Source organism: Pogona vitticeps, chromosome 5 (genome assembly GCF_051106095.1).
Source record: "Pogona vitticeps strain Pit_001003342236 chromosome 5, PviZW2.1, whole genome shotgun sequence".
Classification (NCBI taxonomy): Eukaryota; Metazoa; Chordata; class Lepidosauria; order Squamata; family Agamidae; genus Pogona; species Pogona vitticeps.
In genome coordinates, this window is record NC_135787.1 from 115323740 (window position 1) to 115341024 (window position 17285).

The following is a 17285-nucleotide window of genomic DNA, read 5'->3' on the forward strand; positions in this document are numbered from 1 at the left end:
AGTTATATGCATGGGGAAAAAATTTTTTTGTTTCTGCAAACCTGAGAGGAAAAACTAAAGGAAAATGAACACCCATTTCATTGGGTCTACAATGTTTTCTCCAGCACAGAAAAAGCCCCTTGCCTCCTTCCCTCATTTCAAGAACTAGGCTATAGAGTAGTGCCTGCCACTTTCCCGTGAACTAAGCTATGCCTCGCCTCAGTGTAGGAATTCATCTCTTGATGTTCCTGAGGCTCCACTTTTTATTACCAGTGGGGGGGGGGAGGAAAATGAAATAATCCTGATTAACTTTGTAAAGGTATCCTGATATGATTGCACTGGGAACTTGGACTGCCAGAGATGAGTGATGGGCAGAAAAGAGGATACACAAACATTTTCATGTGTCACCCAGAAGGAATGTAATTACTAAGTTAAGGAAAATAACTTCATTTTAGTTCGTAGTTCATTTTATTTTTACAGTAAAAGAAGTTCTCACATCTGTATGGCAAGGAGCTGTGGATTTATAATGTGAATAAATGACTGCATAAAGTATGAAAGATAACACCAATGTGCCACTTGGACTACTTATTACTGCCTGACATTTCAAAATATCACCTCAGATGCTTGGATCTTAAGGAAAAAGGATTGTACTATTTTTAATCATTTTCCCAATTTTCTGTGTGTGGCACAAAAATGTATTTAAAATGTGCACGACTCTTTAGTCATTTAAGAGACACAGTTGAACAATCACTAATTTAAAATGTCTCTCATTTCATTAGTGAAACTGGGGATGCGGATGTGGTATTCTGGTGGCAACACGACTACTTGATCTATTAGATGACCCAATTATAATCCAGATTCATTAAAATCAGTGAATTATATCACTGATTTAGAACATTAAAGCTGACCTTGGACAATCGGTATTCTTCAACAACTGCATGTGCCACCTTTTAGATTTCAATGGGCTTTACAACTGGCTTTCTTATGTGCCTCATGTTTGCACTAGGCTCGCCTGGTTTAAAAGGAGCCAGTGCTCCATAGGGTCGCGGCAGCGGGAGAACATTCTCTTCATCTGGGATGTAGGCATTGGGGCGTTGTTCAGCAGTGGTATATATACTAGTTGGCAAGGCAGATTGCGCCTCTTCTGCAGCACGCTGTAAAAAAAAAACACAAAAGGATCAATGGAAGTTACGAATCAAAGTACCGTATTTTTGCCATGTATAAAATGATACTTTTGTCTAAAATATTTAGATTAAAAATTGAGGGTTGTCTTATACACAGAAGTAAGGAGGGGGAAAAAGGAGGGGAAGTAAGGAGGGAGAAAAATTTTTTCTTCGCAACAAAGTGGAGGGGGAAGGCAGGGATCAGAGAGCTTTGATCCCTGCCTTCCCCTCCACTTTTTGTGAATAAAAATTTTGAGTTAGAAAAGTGGGGGGATCTTATACACGAGGGCGTCTTATACACAGGAAAATATAGCAGTTCTTGTAAGTGCTACAGATCAACAAGACCAATGTATTAATATCCAGACATCAGTTGCTTCTGGCTACTGGGTAACAATGAATAATATCAAGCGCCAGATCTGATGCAAGAGGTTCATTAGATTCCTCTGTGTATGTGTGTGTGTGTGTGTGTGTGAGAGAGAGAGAGAGAGAGAGAGAGATCCTAATTTAGTTTGGGGAGGTGTTTTTCTCCTGCACCATTTCCTCACTCTTTGCCACTTCCTCAAAATGCATTTGCAAAACCATATCCCTAGTTCTTATTAGTGTGTAGGGACAGAGCTGGGAAGTAAAGAATTTCATTGTAACTCATGTATTCTTTTTGGTGGTGACAGTTAGAAACACTGTTCCATCTATGGCAAAGATAACTAGGCCCATAATTTTTCTTTTTTCATGAAACAAGAACATGGCTGTAGCCTTTATGCACTGCAATCATATAACAGTAGCAATTTGTTCAGAGGGTAAGATGACCAGCACAGTAACTGTTGTGGTCACAGATCTTATTTGTCATATCTACACTGGTCTCAGTAAGGAGGTATAGCAGTGTAAGAGCTCTGCTGTGTGGCTTTAATAACAAGAAGATGAGCATTAAAATTGGTAAGTAAAGCTCTACAGTTTTGACTAAGCACCAAAATAAATTTAAGTAGCAGTCTCGCTTCACACCTCATTCAGATTGTATCTGGGATCTCTCTTAGCTGCTCTCCCTTATTACTGGAATAATAACAAGCAGTTGATGTTATTAACAAAGATTTTTAAACAAAATGGGCCACAGCAACACCATAACTGTCTCATGGTGCCCTGCCTTCTCTGAGCCCTCATGGATATCTATGAAATAATTCACATTCACACATTCACCACTGCAAGTCTTGTGGCTGACTGTCTGAATTGTGTCCACTGAGAGTGAAATACAGTGGGGTCTTGACTTGAGAACTTAATCCGTATTGGAAGGCGGTTCTCAAGTCAAAAAGTCTGTAAGTCAAGTCTCCATTGACCTACAGTGCATTGAAAACCGATTAATCCCATAACAGGCCGTTTTTGTTCCATTTTGGTTTTTTTCTGGTCTGTAAGTCAAATCTCAGTCTGCAAGTCAAACCTAAATTTTTGCGGCCAGATAAGTCTGTGACTCAAAAAGTCTGTAAGTCAAGCCATCTGTAAGTCAAGGGTCCACTGTAGAAGAGAAGCAGTATGAATGTTGTGTTGTTCGGGTTCTTGCTGATGTAGTAAATAGCACTCATAGTACAAGTATCTGTGAGTGAACATTAATTGGGCACGGAAACTATTACATGCACATTTTTGTTCATTTGTTAAGTCGTGTCTGACTCTTCGTGACCCCATGAACCAGAACACACCAGGCCCTCCTGTCTTCCACTGCCTCCTGGAGTTTGCACATTACAACACTCATATCTACTGTAACCTGTGCTGTGTGCACTACAGTTCTTGAGAATGACAGGTTACCCACATGTAATCGTACTTCTTCGAGTGGACCTTTGTGATTCACACCATTTTTGGTCAATGATCTTAATGTAGGAGTTCAAGTAGAAACTCACTTTTGCCTTGGCTTCGGTTGCTGCTTTATGTACTTCTTCATCACGTAGCACTTTTAACCATTCAATCTCTACTTCCTTAGGAGGCGGAAGACCTTTCTGTAGCCTGGAGCTGATGTACATTACAAACTGCTCTTTGTCTCTCATTTCTTGTTGCAGTTTAATGGCATTGGCCTGATTCATAGACAGCTCTGCAATAAGCGCCATCATCTTTTGGGTGGTGCTTTTTATTTTCTCTTGTAATCCATTCATCTGGAATGAACAGCAGCAACAATAATGTTACCCAGTTCCCCAACAAGACTCTGTACCCCCCAAATGAAGAAAACCACCCCTTTTTATTGTCACATAGTGCCTTAATTAGTTGATCACTATACAACTATACTGTGAGGCAGAATGTATAGTTCTGTGAAAGTATTATCTACACCTTTCTACTATTTCAATATACATACGATGGGTGTTATCAGATGGGTGTTTGTCCCATGGTTTAGTCAGCTTTGGGGATAGGCTAATTCACTTTTTCCCCCAGTGACCACATAACATATGGGCAGTCATGAACCAGAATTCCCCTTATCTTTGCCTACCTGTGTCTTTTTGGGTCTCTGTTACAGGCTACTGTTTTTGGTGCTTTTTAAAGTACAGGCACAATCACTCCTTTTTGGTTCAATTCCGGCATGTGTGATCTCCAGAATCAAACCAAAGTGACTTGCCTGCCTACTTCACTGGGAAGAGCAGGAAGCAAGAACTCATTGAACCTATATTACAGGATCAAACCACTTATCAGTAAACTGAACCTTTTCTCCTGCTCTCCCTGCAGGGAAAACTGTAGAGCATGTGAATGCTGTTGTTTTTAAAGCCCTTTTAATCCACACAGAATTGGTTGTTCAGGAAGCCAAGTCAGTGCTCTATACCTGGAAAAAATTAATTGAAAGTTTCCTTCCGCTGCCCCACAGAGTGAGTGACAAGAAGGGGATTTTTTGTTGTTGTCTTTCTTCATTTATATTATGTTATTCTGCATTGTGGGAATTATTTCTATTGGTTTGATAACATAAAATTATATTCTACTGTGTTTTGTATTTTGTGAGTGTGAACATTACCGTCCCCACCTGCAGTGGCAATGGCAGGGAGACCCTCATGGTGCATGGTTTCAATGAGTTCCAGGCATTAGGGCTTCAACATCGTCACAAGTCACCCCACATCCTTCAAGGAAGGCTTAAACTGGTCATGAGTGGGCAGAAGTGAGAGCTGGGTGCCCCACTCTACACTAGGGTCTCCATGGGGTGCACTGCTGAGTGGATGATGCCAGTGGGCTAAACAGCAGTGCCCTGCTGCCGCAGTCTCTCCCCTTGACCAGAGTCACTTCCACAAGCACTATTGTTCAGGGTTTTCAACATCCATATAGAGCATATTTCTGGTGGCATGGAAAATAGGATCCAGCTCCTCTCCAATCTCTTCCAGCTGCACAGCCTCATACACTGACATGCTCTCCATGCCAGTGTCTTCCTCCTCTTTTATCCCTCCCTCATGCCCACAAGAAGCAGCCCCCACCACCTCACCCAGATGGCGCTTATCATACTACTACTACTACTACTACTACTACTACTACTACTACTACACATACACATACACACACACACACACACAGAGGGAAAATAACAATAAATGGAAATGAAGGAAAAATAAATCTTCAACCACATTTCTCCCAATTGAAATAGCTGCCTGGATACTAGCATTCCCTTCCAACTTTAACTATTTATACAAGACAAATGTGTGATCTTCAAAATGTAGTTACAGGTTCAAGTAGTGTTTGAATGCACCCTGAAATGAACACAATTCAGTTAGAATGGATAATGTGAATTGTAGGAGGCAGTTTTGTTTCAGCACGAAAAACACATGCAGAAGTCTGCGTATGTATTTGGATTTCCTTAAGAGGCCTGGGTCACAGAGGGGTTGTGAATTAGAATCAAATCATAGCCTTACCTTTTTTGCCAGTATTAATGTATCCTGTTTGCTGTTTTCTGCTTTAGTTTTTATTTTCTCTGTCAGCCGGGAAACCTGTTCATAAATAAAGTCTTTCTCAAGTAATTTCTCTTCCTTCTTCACCAGCTGTATTTCTAACTAATAAAAAAAATATACAGATAATTAATATTCAGGATCAAAAATCTATGCCAATACAAGTGTTCTAGAACACTGTTTTTAACAGCACAGAATTACCAAATGTATCTGGGTCTTATTGAAAAAGAGCACTTCTGCAGCAAAATTTTATGGGTTTGACTGATCAGATTTTAAAAATTAAAATGAGCTCTTGTAATACATGCTAGAAGCATGCATTATAGGACTGTGTCTGCTGTGATAGCTGAATGGTTTAGATGGTTTTGATGGTTGAGAGTTCTCCATTGTTTCTCCTTGAAATGGGCTGGGCTTGATCCATGGGGTCCCTTCCAGTTCTACAGTTCTAAGATTGTACTGTCTTCTAAGAGGATATGTTGAGCATTGCTTTTACTGAGGAATATACATTTCACAGCAGAGCTGAAGAGCCAGAGCCATTGAAAGGCATGCTTCTCAAAGGGAATGCTGTCAAGGAGATGAGCTAAAATTTCCTTCTCCTTACTGATCTCTCCTGGTTCACATACTAGGTTGTAATTAAAGAGGTCTCTTCTCTGACAGGAGTGTTTTTCCAATGGGAAAATATGAGGCTTTGAACAGGCAAAAACAAACATGAAAAATCCACAGCTTGCAGTGAAAACTTAGCTTTAGAAAGAAAAGGTCCATGTTTGTAATAATTGTTACTGTGTTCTGTCAAGTTAATTCTGACTGATGGCAACCCTTTCCAGGGTTTTCTAGGTATACAATATTCAGAAGTACTCCATCATTCCCTTCTGGGGGTACTTTGGGACTGTGCAACTTGTCCAAGGCTATACAGCCTGGCTTGTCTCCCAAGAGGCACAGAAGGGAATCAACTCCCAATCTCCGAATCCCCTACTCACTGAGTTATCCAGCAACAATGCTGGAAGTAGCAGGAAATTATATGAACCATATACTAGCTGCTACTGAAAACAGTTTCCTTGTGTTATCCCCACCATAGTCCCTTCATAATCCATAGTGTTCCTTATCCCATGGCCAGATAGAGCCATGTTGCACATTTCTCAGTCAACACCTCTATCTAGTGGGATAGGGCAATCAGCAATGTCTGGGTATCAGGATACAGGGTAAGTATTCTTATACAGACTGCATGAATGAATGCAACCAGAGACACTGTTTTCAGAATTAGATTTATATATATATATATTGCATTGTCCACTATGGTCTGTTTCACCACCCACTTGGTTTCACAGTCTGTGTAGCTAAATGTGGCTATTTGTCACTGATCTTTAAAAGATACGAATGATGTACATTACCTCCTCTATCTTTTTGAACAGCTCTTGTTGAGAGGGGTCCTTTCCTGGGAGTGCTCTTGTTCTGTTTGGTCCATTAGGGTCTATAAACTGTTTCTCAAAGCTTTTAATTTTGTCCTTGCACTGTGAAAACTGTCAAATAAAAGTAATATCATGAACCAACTGTCTAAGAAAATTAGCATGTTTCTCTCTCATTCTCTGACTTATAATTGATATTAGCAACCATAAGGTTTCTTTAACAAACCAGTACTACACAATCTGACTTTTTTTCAGTTGGAGAGATCTGAGAAAGAAATTCAGTGGAAGCAAAAAAGGGAAATGGTGGCCAAGAGGTTTTCTCATATAGGTAGGTACATCTCCATATACTTGGATTTTTGAAGAAAACAACGGTACTATCAGAGACATCAGCCACAAAATAAAAAAATTCGCTGCAATACACAGTGATATGTGATCTGAATTGGATAATGAGCAATTCTGTGGACTTCTTTTTTTATTGCAAAGTTGCCCTGGTCACGTCTTCCTGTTCTCAGAAGCCAGGTTGCTTCACTGGGGTGGGGAGATTTCCACAAAAGACTTATTGAAAAGGGGACTTTGATGTAAGAGAAATGAGGTAAACATTCTCTGCCACCCAATTCTACTGGTTTAGAATCTGAATTGATTGTGATCTTCCACGAAATCTAGAAACTGGTCGTTGTTTTGTTTCTTTACAGTACCACAACACAGCTGCTGAAAAGGTGGGGGGGGGAGTTGGTGCAAGACATATTTCACAAATAACAGGATGTGGCTATATTTCCAGTGAGCATGCATATACACAGTTCAGAAATCTTTTTACACAACCCACCATGAGCCACTAATGTGGAACTGTTACCTTAATGAAAGGGAGACATGCATTGTAGCAGCTCTGATAACATTCGCCCCAAAAGGCAACTGTAATATGTGTACGTGGGGAATGCGACTGTTCTCACCTTCTGCTTGGGATCTTCCCATTGGCAGGTGACTGTCCAGTGGATGAACAGAATGTGGGATTAGACAGGTCTTTAGTTTGATTCAGCATGGCCCTCCTTACAATCTTATGACTATGGGCAGCTTGTGAATTGAGCATGTAGTGAAACAACCCAGAATTTCAGGAGGTTGCTTTTCTGCTCCAGACACAAAACACCTATACTCATGACCCTAGTGAGCCCATGTGAAAAGAGCCAGCACTTTCTTATGGCTGGCTAAAAAATGGGGTGAGGGGAATGGGCATCCCCTGCAGTCAGTCTAGACATATGGGCCTTGGCAACCAGACTTGTATATTAAGCCTATGTTACTTCCTAATGCCTAATGAGAAAACAAATCAAGAGATGGGGATGAGGCTACGATAGACATCTTTCATTACACAAGGGAGCATCTCTTCTAAATATGTAAAATAAAAAGTCATCTAAAGGTAAGGGTAAAGGTTCCCCTTGACAATTTTTTGTCCAGTCGTGTCCGACTCTAGGGGGCGGCGCTCATCCCGCTCTTCAAGCCATAGAGCCAGCGTTTGTCCGAAGACAATCTTTCCATGGTCACATGGCCAGTGTGATTTAGACACGGAACGCTGTTTACCTTCCCACCGAGATGGTACCTATTTATCTACTCGCATTTGCATGCTTTCGAACCATCTACTTTCACCCTTATTTACCAACAATCTGGGTTTATGTTTAAAAAAACACTTAAGTATTTATTTATTTATTTATTTATTTATTTATTTATTTATTTATTTATTTATTTATTTATTTATTTATTTATTGCATTTATATCCCGCCTATCTAGTCAACGAGCACTCTAGGCAGTATTTGTCTTTGGTTTTGGGTGGTCTGATGGAGGTATCAACCATCCTTGCCTTTGAATCTTGAACCTAAATCTGAACCTTGCCACAATCCTAAAAGTTTGGACTGGTATGAGACCCTTAGAGTAATCATGGTGTAACTACATTTTCTTATGCCAGTGGAACCTTCTCAGCTGGGACCAGCCTTTATGCTTTATGCAACAAGCTTTTCCGTAAATGTCTACAGAAGTGACATAAAACACCATCAAGCTTTAAATGTTTATAACATTGATTAAGCAGTTATTAAATATTCTAGCCACAATCCTGACTATACACATATTTTGGGGGTTGTATATCAGGCAGGCTTTTAAGATATAGAAAGCCTCCTTTCCTTTTGACAAGTAACAAAATTCATCCTTTTTGCAGCAAACTGAAAAGTACATTACAGTACTATTCGTGTAACAACTTTGTCAAAATGCCATCTAACTCTGAAGGCTTTTTCCCCCTTTCACCATCTGCTATATTTTATAAGTGCACTTTCTCTACAAAGGTATGCTTATTTGCTAAGAAGCAACTCCTGCTGCATTTAGTGGCTTACCTTCTACTAGGCATGTTTAGAGCTATGGCCTTGTCTAGCATCCTCATTACCAATTATCACTATACCTAGAAAGAGCAACTGAATATGTAGCTGACTGGAAGATTGTGAGAGGTAAAAATGAATTGCCAAGGTCTCTTCTAGCTCATAGATACAAGAAAACCCAGAAAGGTGAAGACAACTCTTGCAGTTTTACCTCCTGCTACCACTGCATCTAGATAGCAATGTGCCACAGGACCAATACTGAAATACGTTTTCCACATGCATTTCTAATTATTCCAGCTGTTTATGCATTCCGCAGAGGATCAGTAGAAACTCTGTTTCATATATGATTTTAAAAGTGAGCAGAAGTATAGTCCAGGGCCCAGTGACTCATAGCTTCTTTCATATGGAAACACCAGCAGTCTTGATATGTCAAAAGTATGCAGGATTGAACAGAACTGGCATGGAAAGAATTACGATTTGCTGATAAGGTCAAAATTAAATGAGCCTTTCGAGAAAGAAAGTAATGAATGTCCTGAGCAGTGAGCAGCTCCATGGTGTTTCTTGACACTAAGCACAAGAACTGAAACTCTCACTGTGTCCAACAGAAGGCTTGTTAGCAGTAGGCAGAACAGCCTTCATATAGTAGGCTTAGTGAATTCTATTCTACTGCAATAGGAGTAAAAGTGCATTTCTGCTTACATTAATCCCACATGCATTCTCTTTTTAAAAATGTTATTCCTATGCAACAATAATTGCATGCAATCTATCCCAAGTACAATCAAAACCATAGACCTGGGAGACCAGAGAGCTGATGGTACAAACAGACAAGAACAGACGGAGACAACTAATTCTGAGTTTGTACCCATTCCCCTCTGTTGTTGCCATTTCAGCAAGAGCACTTAACTGCTGCAATACAAAACACCATCACGTTAAAGTACACCTAAAAGAGAGGTTCAAACCTCCATTAAGCTCCCTCTCTGACCATCTATCTCAGTGGTTCTTAACCTTTGTTACTCAGGTGTTTTTGAACTGCAACTCCCAGAAACCCCAGCCAGCACAGCTTGATGGTAAAGGCTTCTGGGAGTTGCAGTCCAAAAACATCTGAGTAACAGGTTAAGAATCAGTGATCTATCTGATCATCCTCTACACAAGACAATTCTACACAATCTGGTGTCAACTTCAGTTTTTACCAACTGACATTGTTCCAGCTTAAAACTGTTCTTTAGTTTTATTAATACAAAGGCTGTCATGTTATATGTTGTCAAGTTGGAACCAACACATAGGAACCCTAATGGGGATTTGAAGGTAGGTGAGGGTCTATGAAAATTTTTCACCTTTCTGAGAGGTAGAAGTAGTTCTGCACAGCCACACTAGGCAGAGAGGCTAACCTCATCAAGTCAAAGACCTCTTATGTAGCAACAGACGTCACCAACTTTGAGGTGCCAAGGACCCAGAAAGGCACTGAAGCCTAAGTCCCAGTATATTCCAACTATGGTAGGGGAAGATGAGGGAACCAGTGGCAAAAGAGTCAAACCCAAAGTCCCAGGTGGCACCAGTTAGGGAAGCAGCCGGTGGAACCAGAGATGGCATTTTAGTTCCAGAATATATCCCTGAAGCAGCAGTTGTATCAACCCCAGATGCTCCAGCAATATGTGTCATGAAGTCCAATACTTAAGTGGACCATCCCTCATCTGTAGTGAGGACACCCACACCACTGGTACTATTCGAGGTCTGAGCTTCACTCATGTCTTCCACCCAAGGAGCAACAACAGATCCCAGTCATGACAGAGCAATTCCAGAGGGAGCATGAAGCACATGAGAGCCTTCAAATTGCTCAAAGAGAAGTGAAATCCAATACTAGGCCCCTCAGTTCTTGTATGAAGTCCAGTTTTGTTCTTGGTAGGATCCTATTGTACAAGGATGCCTGCCTCAGGGAAGACTGGCAGCTTAAGAGAAAGCTAGTGGCCCTGAGATTAGCTCATGACCACCCTAGTGGTCATGCTAGTGGTCTCCAACAGTTGGGAGACATTGGTCCACAGGAAAGGGATGGGCAAAGATGTTATCAAGTACCTTTGGTCCTGTAACATCTGTCAGAAGGTGAGAAAACCTCAAAAGAAGACCAACAATGTCTCTCAAACTATTTCTCATCAATGAAGTTCAAGTCCGAAAAGGGGTGACAGACATTCTGAGGTCTTTCTTAACAAAGACGACCAGGCACATCTATGTGTTAACATTTATGAGTTGTGCTACTTGATGACCAGAGGCCATAGTTTTGAGGAATACCTCAACTGAGACCATAGCCCTAGACCTGACTGACAGTGTGTCCCAACTACTGTAAATTATTTCAGTAGGCATAAGCTAAATGGAAGCAGAATCAGTGTGTACAACCAAACTGCACCTGCAGTGCGACACTAGAGGTTTGTTGGGGGACAGGAGAGAGATTATTACTGGCTTTGCTTGGCTTATGCATAATCCTACCAAAGACCACCAAGTGCAACCATTTACCATTTTAAAATTAAACAATCCAGTTGGGGAAAGAGAATATATTCAATTGTACTCACTTGAATCTGAAGGACTACTAAATCAGCATCTAAACCTCTTTTCATGGGTAATGTCCTCAATAATAACTCAATATGCCTTTTTTTCTCGGTCAGCTTCAGCTTCAAGAAGCGGATTTTTTCATCCATCACATTAATCTCAATATCACCATTCCGGCTCATCATCTCTTGGATATTTATTTTTTCATAAAAAATACACACTTCTTCTTCACGCTCAATGAGCTGAACGCCACTACAAATAAAACCAAAATGAAATTTTAGGAGACACATTGGGCTTTTCTATTAAACTGTCTTTGTCTTCTTTCTTAACAGTCTGTTAACTTGAGAACAATTCTATTAACTAGGATCTGCTGGGCCTAAAATTTATTTCAATATTTGATATATACCCCACCTTCCTCCTAGACTGGGATCCAAAGTGGTTCACAATTAAGATTAAAACAGACGCTGACAGAAGGAAATACATCAAAGCATACACAATAGCTTATGATATTAAAATACAGTTGAAATACATATTAAATGCTTTTGAATTAAAAATAATTTAAAACAGAACCATATAGCAAAATTAAGTCCCTTTAAAAACCCACTTTTTTCCATGTGTGACTGGCCAATGACAAAATAAATAGTGTATCTCTAGATAGACATGTAGATAGATAGATTAAGAACCTTTTCCTTAAACAACCAGCTAACTGCTCTTATTAAAAAAAAAACATGATCGGACAACACATTTTAACCTGTTTTGTTTGCATAATCACATTGATTAAGTAATGATGAAATGTTTAAGTATTACAGTGGTGGCTCGCATTACAACGTTAATTCTTTCCAGCGAAATCGCTGTAGAACGAAAACGTCGCAATGCGAAAATAAAAAGCACATTGAAATGCATTGAAACCCCTTCAATGTGTTCCAATGGGCTGGAAACTCACTGTCCAGCGAAGATCCTCCATAGGGCGGCCATTTTTTGTGCCTGTGCAGCGAGGAATCTGTCCCAGAAAACAGCGGGGAGCCATTTTGTTTACCTGGCAGCCATTTTGAAACAGCTGATCAGCTGTTCTAAAATCATCGTTTTGCAAAGAATTGGTTCCCGAAGCAGGGAACCAATCATCGCAAAGCAAAAAAACCCCCATTCAGACCATCGTTTTGCGATCGCAATTGCTATCGCAAAAAGATTGTCGTAATGCGATTTCATCGTAATGTGGGGCAAACAGTAAAGCGAGGCACCACTGTATTATTCTTTTTAACCTGCATTTGTTATTGTAAGAGCAATCTGAAGTTATTATTCAAGAATCAAACCCCATGTTGATACAGAATTATTGTCTAAATATGTAAAGATCAGTTATTAGATTGTAAGGTAGCTCAGAACTGATGTAATACAGTAATCTGGACTGCACCACATTAAGGACACTACTGTATGTATATGTAGAGAACATATCTGTAGAGAACATATCAGGACATCCAAGCATGGTTACTTGGAAACAAGCTTCTTTATGCTCACTAGAAACACAACCTAAAACATACATTGATATTACAAAGGGTCTTGGCCCACTTGTTATTCTTTCCATGGTGATTTCCCTGTTCAGTTTTAATAGGTATACAAGTCATTATAAAATCATATCCCTGCAATCCAAAGATCACAATAGAATAATGAGGCACAGTATGTAGGCGTACTGCAGTGTTTCTCAACTTTTAATATTGTCTGTCACTCTGTCAAAGAAACTAAGCCCCACCATGGCAAAGACAAAAATACCCAAAACCCACTAGCTAACCCTGTGCCCCAACTTGGCTACTTCTGTCCCCCAGGGCACATGACATGAGATATAACATGGAGATTATTATACAGATGAAATATTATAGGATCAGTCTCTGCACCTTGTAGGTTATTTTGCCTCCTACCTCTCGTTTCGACGCTGAACAGCCCTTTCGTATTTTTTTCGTAGCTGAACCATTTCTTCCTCTATCTGGGTGAGCATGTTGGTGAGTCTTTCAACATCCATCAGCTGCTGCTCTCGTTTTTCTTTCATCTCCTGGAGTGTTTGATGTGCCTTGCTGACATCACACTGGATGCTGTCTTTGATTGCAATATTATTGGAAAGCTTTAGCTGGTATTTTTGTAATTTTCTGAAGAACATAAAAACATTATGTACACAAAGTTATATTTCTAGGTGGCCTTAGATAAGATACTATGAGCCCACTCTTTTTTCTTGAACAAGATCTGTGGAAAGATTGAACACAAAAGAAAAAATGACACTGATGCAAGTATGACAATTATTGGTTGTTGTAGGTTTTTCGGGCTGTTTGGCCGTGTTCTGAAGGTTTTTCTTCATAACGTTTCACCAGTCTCTGTGGCCGGCATCTTCAGAGAACAGGAGTTAGAACTCTGTTTGTGTTCTAGTGTAGTGTGTGGGATAGTTGAGTATTTGTTGCTGTGAGATCAGGTGTTTGTCCTTTTCAGAAGATTGGGTGATTATGGTGATTAGACTGTTTTTTTTATTATAGGTGTATTGTGATAAGGGGGGAGATTATCTGTGATTGATGGGTGTCGTTAGCTGGTCTTTTTGTTAGCAGTGATCACCGGTCCTTGTGGCAGGGTAGAGTTCGTTGACCTTTTCGCAGGCTGTATTTTTCAGTGTTGGGAGAAAGGCTTTGTTGAGTTCTAGACTTTCTTCTTTTTTGTTGAAGCTCTGCTGGTGTTTGTGGATTTCAATGGCTTCCCTGTGCAGTCTAACATAATTATTGCTGATGCTGTCCAGTACATTTGTATTCTGAAATAGGATTTCATGTCCTGCTTGTTTCAGGGCATCTTCAGCTACTGTCAATTTTTCTGGTTCTTTTAGTCTGCAGTGTCTTTCATGTTCTTCGATTCTGGTGTGGATGCTGCGTTTTGTGGTCCCGATATATACCTGTCCACAACTGCAAGGTATCCGGTATACTCCTGCAGTGGTGGGGGGTCCCTTTTGTCCTTTGCTGACTGTAATATTTGTTGTATTTTTGTCGTGGGCCCGAATACTGTTTGTAGGTTGTGTTTTTTTCAAAAGTTTCCCCCTGCAGTCTGTGGAATAGGTGGAATATTTATGCAGAATCATAGAAAATCATAGAAAAGTAAAGTTGGAAGGGGCCTACAAGGTAGATGTGATCAAGGTTATTTCTCTTTTCTTTTTGTATTTTTTGTAGTCCTCTTTCCAGGAAATATATTGTTGTTTCCAGAAAGAGGATTACTTCCCTTTACAGCTGTCCATTTAGCATTTTTACTTTACATTTTTCTTTAAAAATGAAATAAAACTGTGACGGTTTTGTAGTTGGGGACAAAGGTCTTTATTCACATGACTGAGACTGTGAAGTCAACTACCTAGGAAATGCAAGTTCTAAAGGGTTACATCTGAGATCAGCAGTTGGGAAATCCACTCCTTTCCTTCTGCAGAAAAGAGTCAGGAAGAGAGCAGGGAAGGAGGCACTAATACTATTGCTGGTGGCTGTATGTAATCCAAATGCAGAAGAGGTCTGTATCTTTGGAGGTGTTAAGATTCAGCTTCTAGGAATGAAGAAAAGGGAGTTGAGGGATTTTTTTTAAGGCCCCCCATCTTCTGCACTCACTGGGCAGGACAAGGAAAAGATTGCGACGCAACATAATGCAAACAGTAAAACTGGGTTTCTAAATGCAAGTCAGAAAAAGATGATTTTTCAGAGTGATTATCTATCAAGATACCCACCTTTCCTTAACTGCAAAATTGTGCCGCAAGATTTCCATCTCATTATCCAGCATTTTGACTTTCTCCTTAATTTCATTTGTTTTTTGGCGGGCACAATGCACCAGATTTACCAGCTTGTTTCTCTCATGTCTTACAATATCATATAGTTTAGCAAATTCTTTCATCCTGAAAGCCAAAAACATTTTAGGGAAAGATGTTAATGATATTAAAAAACTCCAATTTGTGGAAGCAGTTATTCCATCAAATCCATGCTCAAAGTTTTCTTACTGTCTCTGAATTTCTCTTTGCTTCTTCTTATGTTCCCTTATTTCAAAGTCTTTTGTTTTTATTTCCGCAACTATGTTATTCAGCCGTATCTGTAGCAACAATAGTAGGGAATTTTTTCATAGTTGTAAGAGGTGCAAATACATTTTATAAAAAAGCAATACATACAAATTACTCAAGGTCCCGCCAATTTCTCAAAATGAAGATGCAGTGGTGCAGATCACATAACACCAAGAAATAAAAATTGAACCGTTTGCCTCCCTGAACCACCAACTTACCTATCAACTGAAATGGCTGCAGTGTTAGATTTTTTATCATGATAGCTGGCATTTGAAGGATTGCAGCAGAGGCAAAAGTATCATTTGGGCATAATGGATACAAGTACACACCTGCCCTCCAGATAGTTTGCGCAATGGATTGGTCATCATCACTCATCACTTCAAGGATGTGGGGGTAGCATTCAGCCAAGATCCATGATGGGGGCTGTCTAAATAATACTGACCATACAGTTGCTATTGTTCATGCCCAGCCCTAGCCAGCTGCAAGAATTATGTATGCGGGCCCAACTGGTGCACACAGCAAATCAACTGCCAACTCTGTTCTGTAACAAGGCCTGCATCCCAACTGAAATGGATCTTATTCAATCCATTTGCTCCAAACCCTTGAAATGAAGAGATCAACACATTCTCACATACAGTGCCCAAGAATGAGGTATGGGAGACAGACTGGAAACCATCCAATATGGTGGGGTTTGGGAAAGGACTTTTCAACCAAGACTTCACTCTTGCCTGTTTTAGTCACATTGGGACCCTTCCCTTCTTCACTCAACTTGTTCCAGTCTTCCACCCTGATTTTTTGAGTCGGAAAGGATCAAGATCCACACACAGGATTGCCCATGTCTCTCCAAGAATACTGTCCACAAGCTTGGTTTATAAAAATGGAAAGGCATGCATCATCTCTGGACAAGCATGGCCCACAATTACATGCATTGGGCCTGTATTAACTACAGTATTCAAGTCAAAATAGATTTGAAATATTTTATCCATAAAACGTCATAAAATTGGTAATATGAAGGGAGTGGAGGAAGTCTTCTTCTACAGTCATGTGAAAAAGGAAGTACACCCTCTTTGAATTCTATGGTTTTATGTTTCAAGACAAAATAAAAATCATCTGGTCCCTAGCAGGTCTGTAAATGAGGTAAATACAACCTCTGATGAACAACACATGACATATTGCACTGTGTCATAATTTATCTTACAAAAATAAAACCAAAATGGAGAAGCCATGTGTGAGAAACTAAGTACAACCTAACTGCTTCCACAGGAATTAAGAGGCTAAGTATCAGCCAGGTGCTGCTAACCAAACGCACCCGAGTAACTGATTATCAGCAAGTGTGACTATATAAAAGTCAAAGTTTAAGCAGTTTATTTGTGAAGGCTTTCACGACTGGGATCTAATGGTTGTTGGGGCTCTTTGGCCGTGTTCTGAAGGTTGTTCTTCCTGATGTTTCGCCAGTCTCTGTGGCCGGCATCTTCAGAGGACTGGAATAGGAACTCTGCCCATGCTCTGTTGCTGTTTGTTGGATAGTTGAGTATTTATATAGCTATGGGAACAGTTTTTGTCTTTTTTTTCAGGAGATAGGGTGATCAGCATTGTGCAATGATCCCTGGCCCTTGTAGCTGGGTAGAGTTCGTTGACCTGTTGCAGGCTGTATTTTTCAGAATTGGAAGCCAGGCCGTGTTTAGTTTTAGGCCTTCTTCCTTTCTGTTGAAGTTCTGTTTATGTTTATGGATTTCAATGGCTTCCCTGTGCAGTCTAACATACAGATTGCTGGTGTTGTCCAGTACTTCAGTATTTTGAAATAGAATTTCATGTCCAGCTTGTTTTAGGGCATGTTCAGCTACTGCTGATTTTTCCGGTTGTTGAATACTGTTTGTAGGTTGTGTTTTTTCAAGTTTCCCCATGCAGTCCGTGACCCC

At 40.1% G+C, this 17285-nt stretch overlaps 1 protein-coding gene across 2 annotated transcripts in view; it reads right to left on the bottom strand.

Moving 5' to 3' along the window:
- Window positions 1-428: 428 nt before the first annotated feature.
- The window catches only part of CCDC146 (coiled-coil domain containing 146), a 112626-nt gene continuing 95769 nt past the window's right edge, over window positions 429-17285 (bottom strand). For both annotated transcript variants that reach the window (XM_073000703.2, XM_078394329.1), the window contains 8 exons: window positions 15310-15398; window positions 15043-15207; window positions 13229-13453; window positions 11342-11570; window positions 6415-6543; window positions 4997-5134; window positions 3023-3271; window positions 429-1133 (listed from right to left, as the gene is read on the bottom strand). In XM_073000703.2, coding sequence (XP_072856804.2) covers window positions 930-1133; window positions 3023-3271; window positions 4997-5134; window positions 6415-6543; window positions 11342-11570; window positions 13229-13453; window positions 15043-15207; window positions 15310-15398 — 1428 coding nt within the window. In that variant the 3' untranslated portion in view covers window positions 429-929. The remainder of the gene's footprint in view (window positions 1134-3022; window positions 3272-4996; window positions 5135-6414; window positions 6544-11341; window positions 11571-13228; window positions 13454-15042; window positions 15208-15309; window positions 15399-17285) is intronic.